The sequence below is a fragment of the Crocodylus siamensis genome, chromosome 1 (assembly GCF_052110815.1).
Source record: "Crocodylus siamensis isolate JL-2025a chromosome 1, ASM5211081v1, whole genome shotgun sequence".
Taxonomy (NCBI): Eukaryota; Metazoa; Chordata; order Crocodylia; family Crocodylidae; genus Crocodylus; species Crocodylus siamensis.
Window position 1 is genome coordinate 235,768,853 of NC_143395.1, and position 22,318 is coordinate 235,791,170.

Below are 22,318 nucleotides of genomic sequence, written 5' to 3' on the forward strand. Positions count from 1 at the left end.
AGCTGAAAGAAAAGAAATGGAAATTTGACTTATTTAAAATTAAGGTAATTTGGATGAATGGCAATGTATGCAAAACTCTTTGGTGCATTAGTATTAAAAGTGAAGTGTATTTGTGGCTGTTAGCTAGCAATATATCAATGTTGTGTTTGTCTGAATTACTCTGTGAACAACTTCTGGACTGTCAACTAAATTGTTTAGCTGTACAGCATGCTAAGCTGACCAAGGAGAGTTGCACAGTATTTGCAACCCAACAAAATTACCAGAAAAGACATATTAGTAGCTAGAAATAAATATCTAATCCAAACAATTAGAAGTAATTATTTTTTTTTAAATAACATTTTCAAAGGCATGGGCAGAATTGAAATTCAGTTTTATAGAGCAGTTATTGGCATGGCAATGAATGACTTAAATGTTAAAACTTTGTTCATATCAGTGTGTATTTTCTGATGGGAGCAGCCCCACTTACTTCTGCATGACTGAAGCAGCCTACAATGAGGTTTCTTGCCTATACCCACTGGCATGAGTTGCATAAATGTGTCCTTTCTTTCACTGTTCTTTCATTGGCTAATACTGCAATTTGTGTATGTATCTGACAGAGGAATGGCGGAGAGAGAGAGAGAGAGAGATTTTTAAAGTTTTATTATAAAAATATTCAAAAATGAAAGGTGAAGTGCAAAGATGTGTGGCCCTCTTAAATGTAACATAACCCCCCAGTTTCTTTTTTCTCTTTCTTTCTCATATAGATATATATATCTCTATATCTATAGATATAGATATGTATTCCCTCCCCTCCCCCAGCTATTTCTGACTTTTCCTCTCCCTGTCTATTCCATATAGATAAGTATAAGTAAGCTAAGATGTAGGATAAGCTTTATCATTTTATTTTGGGTAGTAAGTTTTATTTTTCTCTCCCCTCTTTGCAAATAAGTGCCCTGCTATTTTCATATCGATACCCACTGTTTTATAAGTGATAATTATTATGTTTGTACTGCTTTTATATTGTGTGATTACTGTTTTAGGCCTATATATGTCAGTTAGCATAAGTCATGTCAAGTTTCCATTTTGTATGTCAAGCCTCCATCTTGTGTCCTCTTCCCGGGCACCCCCTGTGTTGTAACTGTGTGACTCATGTACCCTTCCCATGTAAATTGGTTCCTGGATGAATGGGAGTGATCGGAAATGATTGAAATACAGTGGTAGCAGGCCTCTACTGAATGGCCTGTAACGACCAGGCCATCACCTCGCATTGATTCATCCAGGAACCACGGACCTCACCCAGGAACAGAGACAAGAACCCAGCATTTGAAAGACAAAAGACCCTGTAGAACCAGCAACTCTACCATTGTACCCCACCATTACAGACACCCGAAACTGCACATCTCTGCCTGGATTACATATGCTCAGTATGCCAGGGGCTGACCATGTCACAGGGTCACACAAGGTCTGCCCCTATAAAAAGGGGTAGTGAAGACAGACCCAGTGGGAACACCCTTTCTATCTGAACTAGACCTGCTGCACGTTATGCTGCCTATGCACCCCAGAGGCCCTGCCAGTGACCCCCTCTGGACAACACCGAGCTGAAGGAAACCCCGGCTGGCCATCGAGGACCAACTTTGAGTCTGGGATAGGTAGATATCACTTGCACATTTCCTCCTCCAATTTGGACTCTCTCTCTCTCTCCTCCCAGACTTCAGCCCCTGCACCAAGCCTCTTTAACCCCTGCTGTGATTGTGTGTGTGTGTGTATGTGTGTGTGCGCGCGTGCATGCATGCGCAAAGAAACCAATAAGATACTGTGTCATCATCTTCCCAGTTCAATAAAACCACTGTCATTTGTAAACCCCAGTTGGGTTGTATGTTACTGAGCCCTGGTTCCTTCCCCACCTTAAATTCTGGTCTCTGTCTCTCTCTCTCAGCTCCCCCGCCACCTATTTTCCTGCCACCTTTCAGCTCCTCTCTGTCCTTTCTCTGTTCCCCTGCCGCAGCCTCTTGGCCCTGTTACTTTCTGCCATCTCTCAGTTCCATTCCTGCCATCCACTGCCTTCTTCCCATGTCTTTCTGCAGCCCTTCCTGCCATTTCTGCTGCTTCTGGCCTCCTGGCCCCATTTCGGCTGTCCACTGCCTCCTTCCCATGTCTTTCCGCAGCTCTTCCTGCCACTTTTAGCCTCTCAGCCCCACACATTTCTGCCTCCTGCTGTCTCTCCCCATCTCTCTCTCTGTCTGCCTTCTGTTCCCAACCTTTCCTGCCCCTTTCCCCCTTTCCTCTGTGTTCTCCAGCTTTCCCCCACACCCTCTCTAGCTGCCCCTTCTTCCTCACAGTCCACAAGTTGGCCTGCCACCAACTTCCCTGCTGGTTTCCTGGCAGCCGGAGCCCTTCCCCAGCTCCCGGCACCAGCAGCCCCTCCCTGGTTCCTGGAGCCAGCCCCAGTTTTCTCCACACCCTCTCTAGCTCCCCTGCACCCTCTGTCCCAGTTTCCCTCTCCCCGCTTACCTTTTGGCTCCTCTGTAGTTCCAGCTTCAGTCCCAGCCTCTGTGTTGGCTTCTCTCCAGCATCACTCCCCTGTTCTGCAGGCTTTGGGCATTGCCCTTTAATCAGTTAAGGTCAGTTAACCTAAAGTAACCCCCAAGCCTCAGTTTTCCAGCCCAGCTCTCTCTAGTCTACTGGTTCTAATCCCAGTCCCTATAACTTTCCCTACACTTTCAACTTCTTACTTTAACTTTTCCCCAGGTATCCCAAGTACACCAAGCACATACATACATACACATCACAACACCCAAGTTAGGAACTCACCTGGGTATACAAATTAGTGATCCATGTATGCGTACTGGGTGTCCAGTTATTTATAATAGATTCTGATCTAATTTCTTTTGGTTTGTATAGTGTGTGTAGGTGCTTGAATTGGTGATAGGTGTGCGTTTGCCTAGGCTGGTAATTTTGGATGTGTATGTGCCTGGATTGGTAGTGTGCCTGGATTGGTAGTGTAAGTGTGCACGCCTGGTGGGAGTGCATGCACCTAGAGTGTGTATATGTGTCTAGTGTGTGTCTATGCACCTAACTGATTTTTGAGTGTGTGCATGTGCAATTGCACACCATGCCCTCCTGTCTAAAAGCGTAATACAGGCATACCTCGTTTTATTGCGCTTCGTTTTATTGCGCTTCGCAGATATTGCATTTTTTACAAATTGAAGGTTTGTGGCAACCCTGCGTCGAGCAAGTCTATCGGCACCATTTTTCCATTGGTTAGCATTTTTTAGCAATAAAGTATTTTTTAATTAAGGTATGTACATTTTTTTTAGACATAATGCTATTGCACACTTAATAGACTACAGTATAGTGTAAACATAACTTTTATATGCACTGGGAAACCAAAAAATTTGTGTGACTCACTGTATTGCAATATTCGCTTTATTGAGGTGGTCTGGAACCAAACCCGCAATATCTCCGAGGTATGCCTGTATTGAGATCCTGAGGGTTGGTCTGGCCCCACAGGGCAACATAGGGACTAAGCATGAAACATGTGTCAGTAATGAAACTATATCATCAGAGATTGAAACCTCCTTCCCCTAGTGGCTTTCCCTTCCTGCAAGGACCACCCCTAAATGACTTTCATTTCAGACTAGCTCTGCCTCTTCCACGTTGCAGAGTGTCCCCTTGGTGGCCCAGCATACCAGAAACTGGTCCACAATTCATTGCAAGGTAGAATGCCCAAATTCAAATGTGCTATGCACTTGGACCAAGAAGCAAAAGAGTTGGAGACAATCACTGTGAACTGGCTTTTAAGGCATCAGAACAGGCCAGCCTCCAGGCAGGTCTCAGGGGTGAACATCAGCTCAGATGTCCAGAAATGTGTAACTTTTGACACAGTTGATACTGACTGAGGAGGCACATTTTTAGGTCTGCTGATACTCAGGGACTGGATGTTACTTTTACTGCTCCTCACAAACACAGTCATATCATCAGCATATACCGGCACCTGAATTGGGGGGGGGTGGGATGGGGGCACCTTCAGGAGGCTAGCAGTGTCTCAGCACAGGAGGGCAAGGAGTCCAGGAGAGCTGGTTATGGATTTCTCATTGGCTACCTTTCCAATGGCAGCATCTGTGGGGTGGGACTAGAAACAGCATAAAAGCCTCTGGTTTGAGACATTCTGTACCATTTCTCAGCTTGGTGCCTGTCAGGACCTTTGTGAGAGATGAACATTCAGAGTGAGACATTGCGGCTTGGTCTGGCTCAGTACTAGTTGAACTTGCCTGGTCCTTTTTCCTGTTATGAAGGAATGGGTAGGATTTAGCTTAGTTTAGCTTAGCTTAGCTATTCTATTCAATTATTATTAGTATTACAATTCAATTTATTTCTTTGAATTTATATTTGCTCTTTTTTTGTGTGGAAACTTTGCAAAAAGAAAGGTGTGTTTTCCCTGCCAGTGTGATATATCATGGTGCAGGGAGGCACAGATTGCTTGCACGCATGCACGCGCGTGCGCGCGCACACACACATGCAATATAGAAAAAAATCAGCTATTCATAGCAGAAGAAGACAGACAGACAGACAGCACACAATTGTTACATAACCCTTAACACCAAAGCAAACATTCAAAGAAGAGGCCAGTGCGTGCACACAACAGAGGGAATAAAATGTGCAATACAAAACCATTCACACACACACACACAGAAGTTTTGCAGCACAGGGAAGATCAATATGAAGCATGCTGGAAAGGCAGGTGCCAGGTCTTCTGGCAGGGAAGCGAGAGGGGGTAGGGGGAGAGCTAGAGCTGCAAGCTCTCCCCATCTTAAACACAGACACATTCTATTCCCAAGAAGCCATGACTTAAGTGTTGCCAGTGGAAGCCACGAAGTGGGAGCAGTGTCTGCACCTGACATCCCTGTACCTGCACCACCCTTGCTCAGTCCAGAAGTGGGCACCAGCAGTAGAATCACTGCCTCCTCCACCCCAATTTCAGCTCTCAGCATGAGCCACCCACTGCCAGAGGAGGAGCTGGAGATGGAACCAGGCATGCTGAGCACGCTGGCTCAAGCAATTCTGGGGACCGAGGGGGAGTCAGAGTTTGTGCTCCACACCCCTCGAGTTTCCCCTAGACCCAGGTCTCCTCTGGAAAGCAGCACCTTGGAGGAGGCTGAGGTTGTGGAGGCAAGTGGCTCAGCTGAGGCAGGTCCTCCTGCAGTTCAGCCTCAGCCTGCTGAGAAGGGGGAAAAGGCAGGATCTTTGCCCTCAACCCAGAAGCGGGGAGTAGTGTAGTGTGGGATCATTTTGAGGTGGCAGATGATCCTATCTGCCAGCACTGCTGAAGGCACATGAGCCGTGGCAAGGATGTGAGACACTTCTCTACCATGGCCATGCTGCTGCATCTGAGGAGGCACCATGCCTACCTCTCCCTCCTGGGGCACTGGTGTACTCAGTCAGGCCATCGGTGGGCTCTCCTGCAAGCCGAGGTGCTAGATAAGTCACACATGGCAAGGGAGACCATGGGGGCTATGAACCGCATGGTGCAAGGGTGGCTCGTTGGGCAGGCCAAGCTCACCTGCGGGTTCATGGTCACTATGTAAGAGGTCAGCCATTGTTCCAAAAAAGTGCACCCTGTCCCACCCTTCACTGGGTGCATAGATACTAATTAGGAGGAGGCAGCCCTGCTCCAAAGTGGCTTGGATTAGTAGCAAGTGAATGGGGATGAATTTTGAAGCAACCACTGAAACTGGTCTCAATTTTTGTGAGGCAATGATTGTAATCCTCACAGCATAGCTAGTGCTGTGGCTGAGGAGGGCTCTTCCCTTCCAAGTGCTGTGCCTGTGTGCCTTATTGGTCCTGATTGTGTGCATGTCTTGCAGCCAGGTGAAGTCTAACCATTTCTGGTTTAGGAATTGAAAAAGAGTTGCTTGATTTCCTGAGTTCCTGCATGTATTTACATTGAATAAGCCAAGGGTAAAGGTCAGCATTTTGAGAGGTGTGAGAAGGTCACAGTATGCATAGTGTTTTGTTGCCTACTCCTGCTGGAAGTTTCATTGTTACATTATGAGCCAAGACTAGAAAACATTTACTGTTGGGAATCATTCAGGTATTTGACTCTCAATCTTCCATGATCATCAAGGAGCCTAACAACGCTTCCAAGGAAGTAACCTTTCTTAAATGCATCCCTAAAGGAAGCATTGGAGGGGCTCCATCCCTCAATAAAGGATGATCATTTCTCTCTCTGAGCCAGGATTTTAGGCACATCAAGGTCACCAGAGCCCATGGGTTCCCCTTCTTTCTCCTCCTGCTTGGATTCTGAGTCAGTGTCCAGTTCAGGGTTTGGGGCCTCAGGAAGGGGTGGGGGCGGAGGCAAGATTATGCAAGGCACCAATTTATAGAATTGTGTTAAGATTACAATGTAGAATATTCAAATATAGGAAAACTCAGATTTAAATCTATCCTTGCAACATTAATTCTGTTTCCTTGTGTGCGTAATTTATGCTGTTTTTGGTTTACATTTCCCTTTGGACAGGTTCCTGTGATCAGCTTTAAAAGTGTCAACAGCCACCCAGGGATTAAGGAACAAATAACAGCCTTCCCTATGGGCCCTGTTAGACCTTACCCTGTAAGCCAAACAAATGTTAATCATGTTAGTGCTATTTGGCTTAGTGGAGCAGCCACACCTGAAGGCAAAAAACCTGCTTTGAATGCTCCTCACTTGCAGAGCTGTGACTTGCCAGTAGAGGCTTGGTGAGCAAGGGCAGGACAAGGAGCTAGGGAAAGAACAAGCTCCTTTCTCTCTCAGGGCAGAGTGAGTGCTGCAGCCCCAGCTCCTGGCCACAAATTAATAAAACAAGAGCAAAATTAGGTGGATTTAAGATAATCCTGTCCTCGAGTAGGGTAATGTTAAACCAAATAACAAGTGCTTTAAACCACTTAAAAGATGTTAACATGCAGCTAGTCCAGGGCTTAAGAGCTCCAGAAGATGCCTAAAATTACCCAGTCAGAGGCCCTGTGCTGTCCAGCTGTGACCAATTGTTGGCCAGATGCAGTTGGGGATAAAAAGTTGCTGAAGCTTAGGTGGAAGGCTGAGCTCTCAGAGAGGCTCATTGTTAGTAGTGAGTTTCCTAAGGAATGGGGTTACAAACCTTGGAAAGACTTTTGGTAGGAAGGCATGGGGGTTGCTGCTTGAGAAGAAAACAAGCAGAAAGGTTTCCATGAGTTTTTCTTTGTGGAGGTCTTGCCTAGCCTGCTGGTAGGAAGGGCCTGAGGATATAAGTCTGCGTTGAATGGGATGATGGGCTCTGTATAAGGAATTCTAAGGAGTTCTGAAAGCTGTATGGATGCTCTGGTGTTCCTCGTCAAGAGATCTGGCCCCTTGAGAGATATGTGTTACCTTAATTGTTCTGGGTTTTGTATAAGAACCTAGAGGAAACTGTTATGTGCTTACAGTTCCCTGCTGTGCCTCCATAAACAAAGATTTCCCCCTCTATGGGCACCTCTAGTATTTTGAACAATAGTGAGAAAACAAAGGCCTTCTATCCTTTGTGATATGAAGGCGGTATCGGTGTCTGGATGAAGACAAAGAAAGTTGGCTTTCTCTTTTCTTAAGTTCTGATTTCCTACTCGAAAAATGTGCCAAAAGATTCTCTGTCTTTGGAAGGCAGTAGCTAACACAAAATTGTTTTGCCTGAGAATCCCTGTCAACTACATCTGCCTTCTGGCAATGGTACTTGCTGCCATAGCTCAAGAGAAAATGAGGATCTTATCCTTAGCAGTATCTGTATCAAGGGGAAAAATCAGTGGCATGAACTTTCAGCTCTGGTGTTCTGTTTGTGTATTTCTGCTTCTTAGTATTGAGGAGCTGCTTGTCAGTATCTTGCACCATGCAAAATAAATTGAGGTGGATGAAACTTGAAGAGAAGTTGGCCATGGAATCATAACCCTACCTAAGAGTGGAGTCACTTTTTATGGCTTCCTTCTCCTTCAAGCAAAAATAGTGTTTGGCTGAGATAACTGCTTCCTTGGCCTCTGTAGTAAGAGCCACATCTGTTTTGGGTACCTGAAGCAAGAACTAATTCTCTTCCTTGTTGCTTCAATACTTTACAGTTTAGACTTTGGCCTTTGGAACACCTCTTTTGGAGCTGAAAACTTCCTGGAAAAATATTTTTACTGCCAGAACAAAATACTTGCCAACCTCTGACACCTTATCTTGTCTCAGAGTCAGCCTGTTCAATTGTAGGCCTAGTACTTGTGGTTACTTAGCTGGCTATTGAGTCAGAAGAACATGGGGGTTTGGGGAGAAGTATTGACAGGCAGATGCTGTCCTGGTTCTGGCTCAGAAGGACCCATTTCATTAACTGAAGAAAAATAAAATAAGCACTTAGTTACAGAGCTTTCTAAACTGGGAACAGAAAGTTGCAAGCATCAGAGAGAGAGGCAGGAGGATTAGAGTAAAAAATGACCAAAGGAAAAAGCGCTGGGGAAGAATCAAGGTCCTAAACAGAGGGAATGTGTGGAGCTTTTTGCAGCCCTGCTTTGAAGCAAAACAGTCTGAGGTTCTTGGTAGGGGGATCTATTTGGCCAGTTCCCACTGCACCCAGATCACAACCATATAATCACTGGTAAAAAATCAGTAACTAGTTAAAACAAAGAAATAATGCTTTTTTCAGACTGTTATCAAATTGTACTAAGGATCTCATCCTAACTTCACTGAGGTTAAAGTGGATAGGACCGAGTTCTGTACTGCAGCCTTAAATTAGGCAACATTTTGAACAATGACAATTACATTCAAATGATTGAGGGGATCTATTCCCTCACCTCTTGCCCACCACCACTGAAAATATGTGCAATTTCAGTCAATAGCCATGATTTCAATATTTTTTTCAATAAATTACTACCTTAATTTATTGGTGCCCAATTTGATATGCCTTAGAGGGAGTCTTATTTTCATAAAGTACCCACTGGAATTCAAACATTAAAAAAGGGGAAGCAACTAAAATGAATAGTCACCATTAACAATTATGTAATACACCTCTGATAACATAATGATCTCTCTCCTAAATAGATATATTAATAGAAAATAAATTACTTTTTTTAGGGGTGGGATCATAACAGCTATTTAATGCCAACACTGTATTAAATAGTGTGGCTTAACTTAGGGGAAAAATCAATCAATTATCTAATGGGAAATGAGAGCTTACAGTTTTGTACAGTTAGCGGTGGTGATCCTTTTTCTGAGTCTAATGTTTTGCTCATGAGCTGCCTAATTAGCTGCACATTAAAATGTCACTGTCTACACACACAGTGCTATTAGGATGAAGTAAATGAATTCATGCTGCCTTAGTGTAATACTTTTAAATACAAGTGCTATCTTGTGATGGAGTTCTTTACTCTACAGCAATGCATGTGTAGTTGGTGACAGAGCTTCCTGGGGCATGAGGGTACTTCCAGCGTGAAGGTACCTGCCAGCTAGCTCTGTACTGGAGCATCGTTGTGACCCAGCCAATCCCTCTGCAGCATGTTGAGCCAAGGTGGAGTAGCCCTGGGCTGGCAGATTGACCTCTCTGGGCCCCCTGTCAGCCAGGCCTGCTCTGACCCAGCTCAATGTAGTACAGTCCTGAGCACCCATGTCAATAAACTGGGTCAATAAACTGTAGTGCAATATGCACTGGAGTTTATAGATTCACCTTAATAACATGTGTAAATGCACCTTGTAAGAGGCAAGTTACTACAGGTACCCCATAGGCTTATTTTATGCAGAACTGATACATTTTGCCTTTTTTGGAAATATAGCAAGTTTTAGCAGAGATATTCTATAAACATGGTTTTAACCACTTTTGTATCAATTCATATCTAGTGAAAAATCAAAAGGCTTATGATTTACCATATGGTTCACTGGGCTGTGCCCCAACAGAGTCAATAGTGTTTCAAGCCATGATAGCCCCACAGTTCAGCACTGTTCAGTATGTGTGTGTGTGTGTGTGTGTGTGTATTCCAGACACCCCCCACAAAGCCCCTCACTCATGACTAGAACCAGATGATCTTGTCACAAGTCCTGGGATCCTCCAAAAATTATATGCAGATAAGGTGACGGACAACCTGGTCTGGTTTCATTGAATAGAGGGCTGGACCACACTAATCATATGTGCCAGTCTCAGAGAGGGGGTGACAGAGGAATTCTGAGTAAACTGTTTGGGGCCACATTTGCTGATGTTTTCCAGGCATTTAAGGTTGGTAAGAAACAAGAATAATTGGAAATAGGAAATAAAGGCTTTGCTCAGCTGTGGGAGTGAGGAGAAAATCAAAATATATTCAGTGTAGTGGCTCACCATGACTCTAAAAAGATTCAGTGCTGAAGGGGGTCTGTGTACAATGGGCATTGCCCTATATCTTCTTCAGATGTGTTGTGTTAACATATTCTTGGGGTAGGTTCCCTTCAGCCGGCAGGGGAAGCAGCATGACCACGTAGGCGAGCTCCCCCAGGGTAATTGTCTCTGATATGTCCTCCATAGGAGGTCTATATTGAGCAGATTCTTTTTGGTATTGGGTGGTGGAACCGGAGCGTGCTCCATCCACTCCATGCATTGACCTGGTATTACAGTGCTTCCAGGACCGGTGCAAAAAAACAGAAAAAAAAAAAAAAAAAGGTTCCCTTCAGCCTTTTGGCTAATCAAGCATTTTTGGCACCAGGAGGAGGGGTGTTAGGGCTGGCTCTGGCCCTCCTGGCGCCAACCTAGTGTTGTAAGACTTCCAGGCCAAGCCTAGTGCCAATTTCTTGTGGAGGAAACAGCTGCCTGTGTTTACTTAAGGGCCAAAATAGAAAACAAAGGTTCCCATCATCATGTTCTCCCTTATAGACCATGTGTTTCATAGTTATGCTCCGTGTTGACTGCATTTAATCAACTTCCTAGTTGGTTTCCACTGCTGAGCACAAGTTGCTTTTGGCAGCAGCTTAATGGTAACTATGTATTTAGTGAGGTTTCCTTGTATGTGATTATAAGATGAGGGGCTTTTTCCCCCATGCCCAAAACCTCATCTTGTATTCAAGCAAATATGGTAATCTCTTGTTCCCAGTCCTCTCAAGATTGTATCAGACTTCACTGCCTAGATGGTTAGGAAGCTTCTTCAGTTGTCCAGCCTAAATATTTATGACCAATTTGTACCTTTTTATTCTAGGACCTAGGCTCGTATCATTTAGTGTTAATAGCTCTTCCATGCATATATCAAATGAAAAGGGAACACTTGTGTCCCCTGTCAATATTTATTTCATTAGACTAAACAAGCCAGCCTGCTTCTGTCTTATCTTCTATGATAGGCACTCCATGTATCTGATTATTCAAGCAGTCCTGCTCTCTCTGAGTTCCTGTTTGAATACATCTTCCTCAAATTTGGGTGAGCAGAATTATACACAATATTCCAGACCTCATCTGAGCCTTCATTTTAGGAATTAATGTATCCTTTTCTTTCTTACATCATATAGGAATGTGTGGCAGCTTGCCACTTTAAGGGCTGAGGCAGGCAGCTGACAGGTGCCTGATTACAGTGGCCATTTTAGGACCCAGCTTATATAAGGGGAGGCAGCAGTTTGCTGCCAGTGGCTGCAAAAAAAAAAATCAGCCGGCTGAGCTATGGCTCAGGAACATCCTGGAGGTAAGGGCAGGAGCTAGGGAGATGGCTTGGAGGCTCCTGGTCCTATCATGACCTAAAATTGCACCCTACCAAGGTAGGTAGGCCTGGTGAAAGGCAGGTAGCAGTGCCTTAACCCTTGCCCCCACCATCTGATGGGTAATCATTAGAGCTGTGGGAGTAGTGGGGCTAGGTATGTTCATTTGCAGGTGCCTGAGCCCAGCAGGGATGTGAGATCCTGGAGGGGGTAGCTGGTAAACATGGTTTAAGGCCCTGCACAGAGTAGGGCCGAATTGGGGGTAAGCCTGAAGGCCAGCACAAGGGCCAGCCCTGTAAGTAGCTGGTTGTAAGTATGAGGAGGAGACCCCAGGGTGGGGGGTGGTGTAGAGTTGCCCAGTGAGGAGTTTGGGGCAAATGGAGCCCAGCGTTGATCTAAGGCTATACCATGTAGTGTAGGGGAACTTGTGGGAACTGAAGTTGCTGCATGGTGGTACCAGGGAGAGAGTAGCTAATCCCAAAAGTCCATGACGGTTTGCTCAAGAGGAGCTAGGGCAGTGGAGTGTGGCCCGGGGTGGGTGGAGTTCAAGAGGCCCCTTGTGAGAGTGGGACAGAGTGAATGTGAGAGTGAATGGAGACCCATTATGGGCTGAATCTGCCCTGGCCTCAGACCGGGAGAAGTAATCATAATCTGGATGCCATCTGTGAGGCATGGGCCATAGTGTAGGGAGGGTCAGAGCTGTGGATAGCACTCCTGGCATCTGGGCAAGCAATGGGCAGCCTCCAACTTAATATATCAAGTTAACAACCAAGTCATGGCAGGAGAGACAGGACAGAATGCCCTAGGCAGGTGGGCTGGCTGCTTTGGAATCTGGCCAGGAAGTTGCCCCCTGTCACAGAATGGAATCATGAGATTTACCTAATTTTGTTTTTTTAATCTCCTCTGTCACTTATAACTGATGAGCTTTACCTTAAAATATAAATTATTTATGTTTTTATTGGTCCCAACATATATGACCTAGCAGCTAGTACTATTATATTTAATCCTTTTTCTATTATCCCAGACTTAAAGATCATCTGCTTTTGTCTTTTTTAGTATGATAGTCACATCTTCCTCCAACTTTGTCTGCAAATTTCATCAGATTTTTGACCGTAAGTTCATAAATAAAAATATTTAATAAACTTGGTCCCGAGACCAATCTTTGAGGAACTCCACTGGTAACCTTGCTCCAGCACAATAATTCCCTTCTAAGTAGAATTCACTGTCATCTCCTCTTCAGTTAGTTCCTCATCTACCTTTATAATTATTGTATCAGCCCATTCTTTTCAGTTTAATTTCTGATAAGGCATTGTATCAAGGGTAGCAGATGTATTCTGGATTTAATAACAAAATGTTTCTTCTTTCTAGAAAATCAGTTATCAGAGGAATATCCTATGTTAGTATAAGCCAATCCACCTCCAGTAGCCTCATGATGCATTTTATACTTGGAAATTCCAGTCTTTGGGCTCTTCAGGTCATTTGATTTTATGATGTAATTCTTTATTATCCTTTTGCGAGATAATTTTTTATTATGCATTTATTTTTTAGTCAGTTTGGCCCAAGGTTATTTTGTATGACCAACTCTTCTATATAGTCTTCATTACTTACCAAAACTTAGTGAAAAATATCATTACCTCTTTCTGGTTCACTGTTTGAGGAAATCCAGTCAATCACATTCAGAAATACCTGGGCCTTACTTCTATTAGTAGTATTTCTTATCCACTCTGTCTGGGAATTAAGTATTCTATAAGAACATAATTCTGATAATATTTTTCCCTAATAAAAGACCTCTATCCATGTCTAAGTGTCATGCAGAGGGTTTATAGCAAACCTGTATCCATAATGCTTCCTCAGTGTTTCCCAAAGTCTTCCTCAAACACACCCATTTTTCCTCCTTTCAAGTATGGGCTTTCATAGTTTATCTACTTCCTAGATACCAGTACAGCTAAGTACTTTCCTCCCACTACCTGAATAACCACAGCTACTAAAACCCTACTTTGAGTTATAGCCCAGGGCACTCTTGGGTTCAATTCTAAAACAAGGAACAGAATGTTCTGCATGCAGGTTGTTGTATAGAATGGTACTGGACACCATGGCTGGTACTTATTAGCACAATAATGTTACAAACAAAAATTAATTGCCTTAAGGAAAATAATTTAGTGGTAGCTACAGGATAAGCAGAGAAGACAAGAGATTAGCTCTGAGAACTTTCTAATTGCTGTTCTTAAGTACTAAAACTACATGGCCAAAGGTAAAGAGTGGAGCAGAAACAATGCCTGTTACTGTTTCTTTATGATGCATACCAGCAACATTAAAGCTAAAAGAAGTTCTCCTTTTTTAATTATGCTAAACATCATGAATTTCCCTCACTTTATGCTGAAGGATCCACTGCGGAATCCTTAGGAGATCTGAAATTGGCATGGAATACAGATTTGAACTTCAGCTTTCCTAGCCAAGGCTCCCCAGTAAAGATATGGAAGCAACAACCTAAGATCTAAAATCTGAAGTAAGAAAAGGTGAGTATTTCCACTATTTTGGGGTTATATATTTTTCTGAAATATCATTAAAGGTCAAATGCATCTTTGTTTTTGTCCTGCTGATCAGCTTTAGAGTTTGTAATTTTGATGCTGAGTAACAGCATTCTCAGTAATAGGCATAATTAAGGTTTTAAATCTATGTGATTAGAGGCAAAGTGCTTAGTGATGAGGTGAAAGGGCTGGTGGCTTTAGAAGCATCATTTGTGCTGAAAAAGAAAGGGAAAAAAAAGTTTTTTTTATTGTATACTTGACCCCACTTTGACATAATCTATTCCCAATTCTGTCTTCAGAGCCACTTAAACACTTATGCCTTTCTGCATTCAGCTGTCAAAAACATTCATTGAAAGACTTGACCATGGGCCCTGCATTGTGTTCAGTCAGTTATATTGTTATACTATAAGCATAAAACCCACTGTATTTATTCAAATATAAGATGATCTTTTCTTAAAATTACATACAAAGAAGCCATATTAAACACATTGGGCACGCCTATACATGCAGTAATGCATCATAATTATGGTACATTAAGTTTAGTACCTGTAATAACAGATACTAACTTAATGCTCTGTAATCATACCGGCACATGTCTTTTAAGTGACAGTAATGCGCAGCAGACTAATTCTACTTTGCAATAGTGTATTAGTATGGCTTTTGGCATGACGTGCTAATGCATAGTAGAGTTAGTGTGCTTTTAGCATCTTGTGTAGATGCTCCCACTGTCTATGGCAAAAGCAGTATAGACTCAGAAATGGAGAACAACTATGAAGGTGACTCAAATGCAGCCAAAACTAAACAAGACTACAAGGATATCTTAGTATAGCCTATCTGAATAAAAATATGTAGGTATCTACCTAAATTGTGCCAGAAGTGCTCTGTGCAGCAGCTCCTTCAATCTTTATATTTTCACCACATAACCCTCCCCTGCTTCTGATTGGCTGAGGGGCCCTGGCAAAAAAATGCAGCATATTTAAAACCATGTTTTTTGCCTCTCAGCTATTAAAAGCAGTGGCAAGGCTGCAGGGGTCCCTCTGCCATTCAGCAATGTGGGAGGAGGGGGGCAAAAAGAGCAGGATTAAAGGAACTGCTACACAGCACACTTCAAATGTGATTTAGGTAGATCTCTAAATATATGGTAGTGCCCATTAAGTGCAGTCCCTCTCAATGTGGATTCTTTTTCCAAGTCATGGTGAGCCACTACTTTGACTACATTTAGACTCCCTCTTCCCTCCTACAGCGAGCTGTGCTTTTCTTTCCTTTTTCCAATTATTCCTGTTTCTTCAGCACCTATGCGGTACTTCACAAGTCTTTGGCTTTGAATTAATATTGTGCATAGTAAGCGCATCTACATGAGACATTTACTGTGCAGTTGACTAATTAGCTGCACAGTAAACATCATACAACTATACACACACTGCTTTTAGGCCAGAGTAAGCTAATTTACATTGCAGCAGGATAGTACTTCACACTGAGTTGGTGGGGCAGGGAGGAGGAGCAGTTCTGAGCTGACCTCCAGGACCTCCTGCTAGTTGGAGTCTGCTCTGACTTGGCTCAACATGCTGAGCATGAATAAACTCCGGAGGTTATTGCTCCAGAGTGTATTGCTCTTCAGGCACATGTTCAAATGGCTCTGGAGTTTATTGATGTGCATTAATGCATGTGTAGATGTGCCCAGTTTGTACTACATGTAAGGCAGTGCCAAAATGCCAATCAAAGTGTGCTTAGTACCTGTATTAAAACTTTCAGCAGTTTCAAAAAAGGATAATATGCAGTAATTCTAGATGAGGTCAGTAGAAGTGTACTATATGCAAAATGCTACAGTCATTTTTAATTTCAAGGACCTTGTTTTCAAATTTGCTTTTAACTTCCATGTTCTGAGGAGAAGCAGGACCTGACAGTAAGGAGATGGGGAAGGGGAAAGAGAGTAAGGAGACTACTTGACTTCCCAGTTTTATTTACTCTGCTGCAGCAGTGAGAGGTTGACAAATTTATAGTAAATCTCCAATAATTAGATTCTATAACTGGAAAATGATAATAATTTTATACATATTCCCTTTGTATAATCTAATTATTGGGGGTCATCTTATGTTTGAGTAAATGCGGTACTTTGATTTGGTAGCATTTTCTACCTGTTGTGCAATGACAGAAATTATTGTATAGTAAAAGACAAAAAGAATCAGGCAGCTAAAGGAACCTGAGTGTTAGACAGAACCTGGACAGCCTGGAAATAGACTGAGTCCTTCAAGGATATTTGGAGCTCCTCCAGGGAATGTACTTTCTATTCTTAAGCATTAAGAAAAACAAGGGAGAAAGATATGTCAGGAGAGGAGGGCAATGTGAAAGCACCCGGCCCAATCCTCTATCACAACTGGCACAGTTGCTTAACTTCCACACCAGGGTGCCAATTTTTATGCCACTAATTCTTAACCAGCATCCTTTTAAGGGTGCCACAGTGTTACAAGTACAAACACCTACACATAGTTCACAAGATAAACTCAGAGATTTCTAAGAGGAATCCATAGCGTCAAAAACATTCCCACCTGTTGTAGTCTTTGGCTGTCTATACATGTGCTCACCTACTTAGCCAGACTCTATCACTCTTCTATGGTGATGATTATTACACTGCTTTGGCATGAGTGGGGCTAGTTGTAAAGCAAAGTCCTGCAAAAGTCTAGCCAAGTAGTTACTTTTTTACCTCAGGTAAGGAATAATAATGTGCCCTTTAATAGGCTCAGTCTGCCACCTAGTGGGCATTATTATAAAAGACTTCTGCTATTTGGGAAATTTCAAAGATGTGTTTCACTTCTAGCTGTTTCCAGTGATTCTTGGTTTTGTCAAAAGAGAAAAACTGATGCGGCAAAACAATCACATTAATTGCCTAGATGGTTTCAAGGTTGTTCTAACTTTCCTTCATTGTTTACTGAGCCATTTTAAAGGTTTGTGTTTTTAAATTGGTTTTACTGGGTCTCTCACATGAACATTTCTAAATATTCTAAGAGAATTTTAGTGGATGCATCTACATGACCAATTATAGTTTCATAGTTTCATAGTTTCATAGTTGGTAGAGTCAGAAGGGACCTGAGCAGATCATCTAGTCCGACCCCCTGCCATGGCAGGAAAGAATACTGGGGTCAAATGACCCCAGCAAGATGTTCATCTAACCTCCTCTTAAACACCCCCAGGGTAGGAGCTTGCACCACTTCTCTTGGAAGCTGGTTCCAGACCCTAGCCGCCCTGACTGTGAAGTAGCGCCTCCTGATCTCTAATCTAAACCTACCCTCTGCCAGCTTGTAACCGTCATTCCTGGTCACTCCTGGCGGTGCTTGGGGAAACAGCGACTTCCCCAATGCCTGCTGATCCCCCCTGACTAGTTTATAACAGGCCACAAGATCCCCCCTCAGCCTTCTCTTTTGGAGGCTGAACAGGTTCAAGTCCTGCAGGCTGAATTATGGCACCTACATAAACTATGGAGCTTATTGCTCGGGAGTTAATTGCTTTTGGGCACACATTCAAACAGTGTGCCTGGGAGCAATTAACTCTGGAGCAATAAGCTCCGCAGTTTATTCAGGTGCAGTACGTTCAGCCAGGGTAGGCATCCCGACACTGAAGCTCGCTCATGTTCCAGATAGCTAGGCAGTGTCCACAGAGGTGTTTTACTCTGCAGCAGGAAAGTACTTGTATTTACAAATACTGTCCTGTGATGGAGTAAATTAGTTCACTCTAGCCTGATAGGGGCATGTGTGTAGATGCCAAGATTTTTACTGTGCAGATAATTCTGCACAGTAAACGTGTTATGTAGATGTGCCCAGCATTCTATAAATGATTTTGATTGATAATATGAAAACAAGAGTCCTCTTTATACAAAGAAATCTGTACTTTATTAAATGTAGCTATCAAAATAAAAGCAAAAACCTTGTTTTTCACTTAGACTTCAATTTCAAGAGGGTACTGAGCAATCCTGTACTCTTAAAAGAAATACTTCTCCTTAGATGTACTGCTATGTAGATTTAAAGATTCACTTTAAATGTGCTCTCTTTGTGGGAACTTCCTGTCTTAACATTTTAAGCACAACACTTATGCATGAAAAACAATTCAGTTGCCCTGATGCAAGTAGGGGCAGACTTTCCATAAAGTCCTGTAATGGCTGTTCAGTGAGATAATGGCTATGATTATAGATTTATACCTTGCAGAGTATATAACATTCAAATGCACTCACACTTCGGAAGCTCTGCATTTAATTTGACCACAGTGCTTAAATCGTGGTTCCTAAAGTGAGGTGAAAGGAAAACAAATCTTGTTCATGCGGGAAAACTGCACTGATCTAGTCCTCTTAAGCATGCTGAGTGGTTGAAAACACTTCAACTAGGCATGTTTTTTCTCTGACATTATCAGTGGTGCTCTGCATGCTCAAATCAAAGCAGTGCATTTCCTACAATTAACTAAGTATGTTTTTTAATATGAATCGGAACACCCCTATTTGTTAATACTATAATAGGTTTGTGTCTATGGATTGCAATAAAATTACTTTTAACAACCCTGTTTATTAAGTGGCAGCTGCAGTACACATTCTGGATGAATTTATTCGATGGTGTCTTTCAGGTGCAATGGAGTCTGCAAAGCAATCTGCCAGGGAGTCCTGTTCTGTTCATACATTACAAAGCCTTTATAGTTTTTCAGGCAGCTTTAGGAAACTTTCAGAAATCTTTCATATTCTACACTATAATTCTGTTGCTTACAGAGACCATGATTTCTCATACTGTGCTTGCCACTATTGTGTGAAATATAAACAGTTTAGTGACTCTCTACATCAAGGGTTCTCAAATGCTTTTATAGTATGGAATCTTTCATATCAAATCTCATTTTATATGACTTAAATAGACCATTATGACCGTCTGGGCTGATATGCTACAGCCTGTTTTATATCGGAACTTGACCATTATTAGGCATCAAGCTTATAACTTCTGGATGAGCTGTAGCCTGTCATTTAGAAAGACATCCAGCCCTTTGTAAGTAAGAACTGAACTTAAACTGTCATGGCCTTTGTTAATTGTTCCAGTGGTTAATTATCTTCACATAAAAGTAACTTAGAATAAACCTTGTGGTTAAAATGAAATTATTATTAGCAATTACAACTACAATTGATTTTAAAAAAGTATGTTAAGATTAGGAATGGAACTGAGTGAAAATTTATTTTGTCTAAAAATATAGGGGTGATTTAGAAAAGCATAAGCATTTGGTTTGATATTTTCAACATGAAACATTTTTAGTTCAAAATTTCTACCCCCAGCTTCCCACCCATCTCAGTTGACTATGCTTTTTTAGAGAGAGTTAGATACACTGAAAACAAAATGTTTGGGCTGACCTGTAACTAATTTTTTAAATTTCTGTTTCAGCTATCAAAATGAGAACTGTACTATTAATACAGCTTTCAATAAAGCTCTAAATAGGAATGCAATATGAAATGTATTTAACATCTTGTAATTTGCTACTGCAGTTTGATTTGAGGAGTACCCAGTAAAATTAACCAATATCAGGAAGGCAGACCATGCTTAGTGCACTGACTCTTTGGTATGCATGCCTTCTTTGGTGGATTTTTTTCATTGACATATGCAACTACTCGATCAGGTGAACTAAAGTTGAAAGCAGCATGTAAAAAGAAAGAAACTAAGTTTCCTTGGTAAACAAATCTCCCTATAGATAGTAAGGGGCTGTTTCTGTCCCAAAGTCCTTTCAGTCTAAAAATACCAGCCAGGAAAAGGATAGAAAAAAGGAAGTTAGCAAGCTTATTCTATAGAGGGCAAACAGGGGGAGAAGGAATCCCAGAATGGTTAGGTGACTTGCTAAAGGACATACAATGAATCTATGAGAGAGCTGGAAGAAGAAACCAGTTTGTTGGAGTCCCAGTCTAGTGTTTTAATAAAAAACCCACACTTTTCTCTCCATATAATAGCTATTTTTTTATAGTAAATGCTTTGTTATGACAGATTAATAACTTTTAAATGGTCGCATTCTCTTACTTATCAAGGCCTAACATTTTTGTGCACAAAATCTTCCTATTATCTGGACATAACCCTTTAAACTTTAATTTAAAAAATATATTAAGAGCCCTTCAGAGGCATCACCCCAACATTTTGTGAATAAATATCACAAGGCAAAGAAATTCACCAGACAAAAGATACACTGTGATTTAACAACAAACCTAATGTGAGGAGCAAAACATTCCTTTGCAGCTTTGTGCAATAAAAGGGTAAGGGCTGTATAAAAATAGTTGCCTAAAATACATTGTATGATTTGGGCCATTAAAAAATACTTAGACCTTACTGTGCAACACAAATTGTGTTGTGGCAACCTGATTTGTACACAAGAAGGATTATACGACATAACAGCTGTTTTCTTTTTAGTTAGGAGCTTAGGTTTTAATATGGCAATAAATGGACCCAATGGAAATTTCAAAAGACGTAGCAGAGACTTGAGGGAAATAAGCCAAAATATTCTTAACTGTACTACTGGAATTGGAACTTCCTTTTCTTCTTATGACTTTGGTTGAGTGGCAAATTGCTCATATGGCACATAATTGCCAGCCATAAGTGTTCTGACACAGCACGAGTATGGAAGAAGCATGAAATATAACTGTTGCTGGCTTAGTCTCTGAACCTCTGAGTTTTAATGTCAGCAAATTTCATACATAGTGGTCTAGTTAGTGGAGTTGCTATTAGACCTTAATGTGAGTTGAGCACTAAATCCCTTAAGATCCTTTAGGAGTTTGCACCCTGAAAGAAGGAATCCAGCAGTATATTAAATCTCCTGACTTCAGTAGACTACTTACTCACTTGCCATTAAATAGATGTGTTGGTAGATTTCAGCCTAATAGTACACTCCCTAAAATAGCTTAGCAGTGATACTGTATGGCTTTAAAACCAGGGTTCTGCCAAGGCAGTTCTTCTGCTTTGTGAAGGACTTGCTAGCAAACAAAGAAGAAAACAACAGGAAATGTTATAAATATATTTTCTCTCATGTTTTAAGTATATATATCAAGAGGGTTCAGCACTCTTGTGCTAGTTTCACTTTAAATATTGCTATTGAAATTAATGGAGTTACACCAGAGATGAGTTTGGCCCTTCCTCCTGCTATTGAAAACATAGTCACAAGGCTCAGAAATCTCTTAAGTACCTAAAAAGATATTTTACTTTTCAGAAGAATGGAGTACCTGGCACTTCATATTTTAGTGTTCATGTCTATTGAAAATTGGCTTAGTATATTTAGTCGTTTAAAAATGGATTGCAGGAGCCTACCTCTAGATTCCCATAATTTTTTACAATTTTGTCCAGTATTGTCTCTTTTTTTCTTGTACTGGGAAAATTTCTATAATAGGCAGTCATTGCACTACTATTCTACTTTGTCCCTGGGAAAGAATTATGTGGAGGCTACTTCCTACTCAAAGAATCATTTACCCAGCAAATAGTACTACTACCAAGCACGTGGTTCAGTATTCTATCCTTAAATAAATATCTTCCATATAAATGTCAGAACATCTCTCATTTTAAAAGAATAATTAAGGTTCCTCATAACAAAAATGAAGCTGTATATGTTGATCATGCAATGATAATTACTGTGGTTTTTCAAATTTATCCTAATATATATTCAAATGTCATCTAAGTGCTTGCAAAGGAGCCAAGGACCCAGTCTACACAAATGTTACTGACATAACAGTGTTAGAAAGGAATATCACTTCTTACAAATATAGGAAAACCAATAATATGGAAACAGTCGTACAATTATAGAGGCTCTGGGGCCAGGGAAGGGTCAGAGCCCAAGCGGCTTGTCCAGGGCTATGGGAGGGCTCCCAAGCTGCATGCACCCCAACAGAGGCCCAGGGACTAGTGCCCTCCGCTGCATGCTGGGGTTTGTGCCCTGAGCCCCACACATATTGGGGTGCATGTGCCCCCTGGACTTCTACTGGGGTGTGTGCAGTGGTGGGAGCCCCCCACCCCAGCACCTGGTTGAGCCACCTGGGCTCCAAACCTCCCCTGGCCCAGCTGGAGCCCCATTTACCTCGTGGCAAAAGGCACAGAGGCATAGGCAGTGGAAAGTGGGGCTAATGGGGCTTAGCTCTCACAAATGCAGAACAGTAGTAGTGCCATAAGGCAGCCTGGCC

At 42.1% G+C, this 22,318-nt stretch overlaps 1 protein-coding gene and 1 pseudogene across 2 annotated transcripts in view; both read left to right on the forward strand.

The window, feature by feature from the left end:
* The window catches only part of VGLL3 (vestigial like family member 3), a 266,967-nt gene that overhangs the window by 133,028 nt on the left and 111,621 nt on the right, over positions 1 to 22,318 (forward strand). For both annotated transcript variants that reach the window (XM_090059622.1, XM_090059632.1), the window contains exon 4: positions 14,012 to 14,145. In XM_090059622.1, coding sequence (XP_089915748.1) covers positions 14,012 to 14,127 — 116 coding nt within the window. In that variant the 3' untranslated portion in view covers positions 14,128 to 14,145. The remainder of the gene's footprint in view (positions 1 to 14,011; positions 14,146 to 22,318) is intronic.
* Positions 10,437 to 10,592, forward strand: LOC149874304 (U2 spliceosomal RNA; annotated as a pseudogene).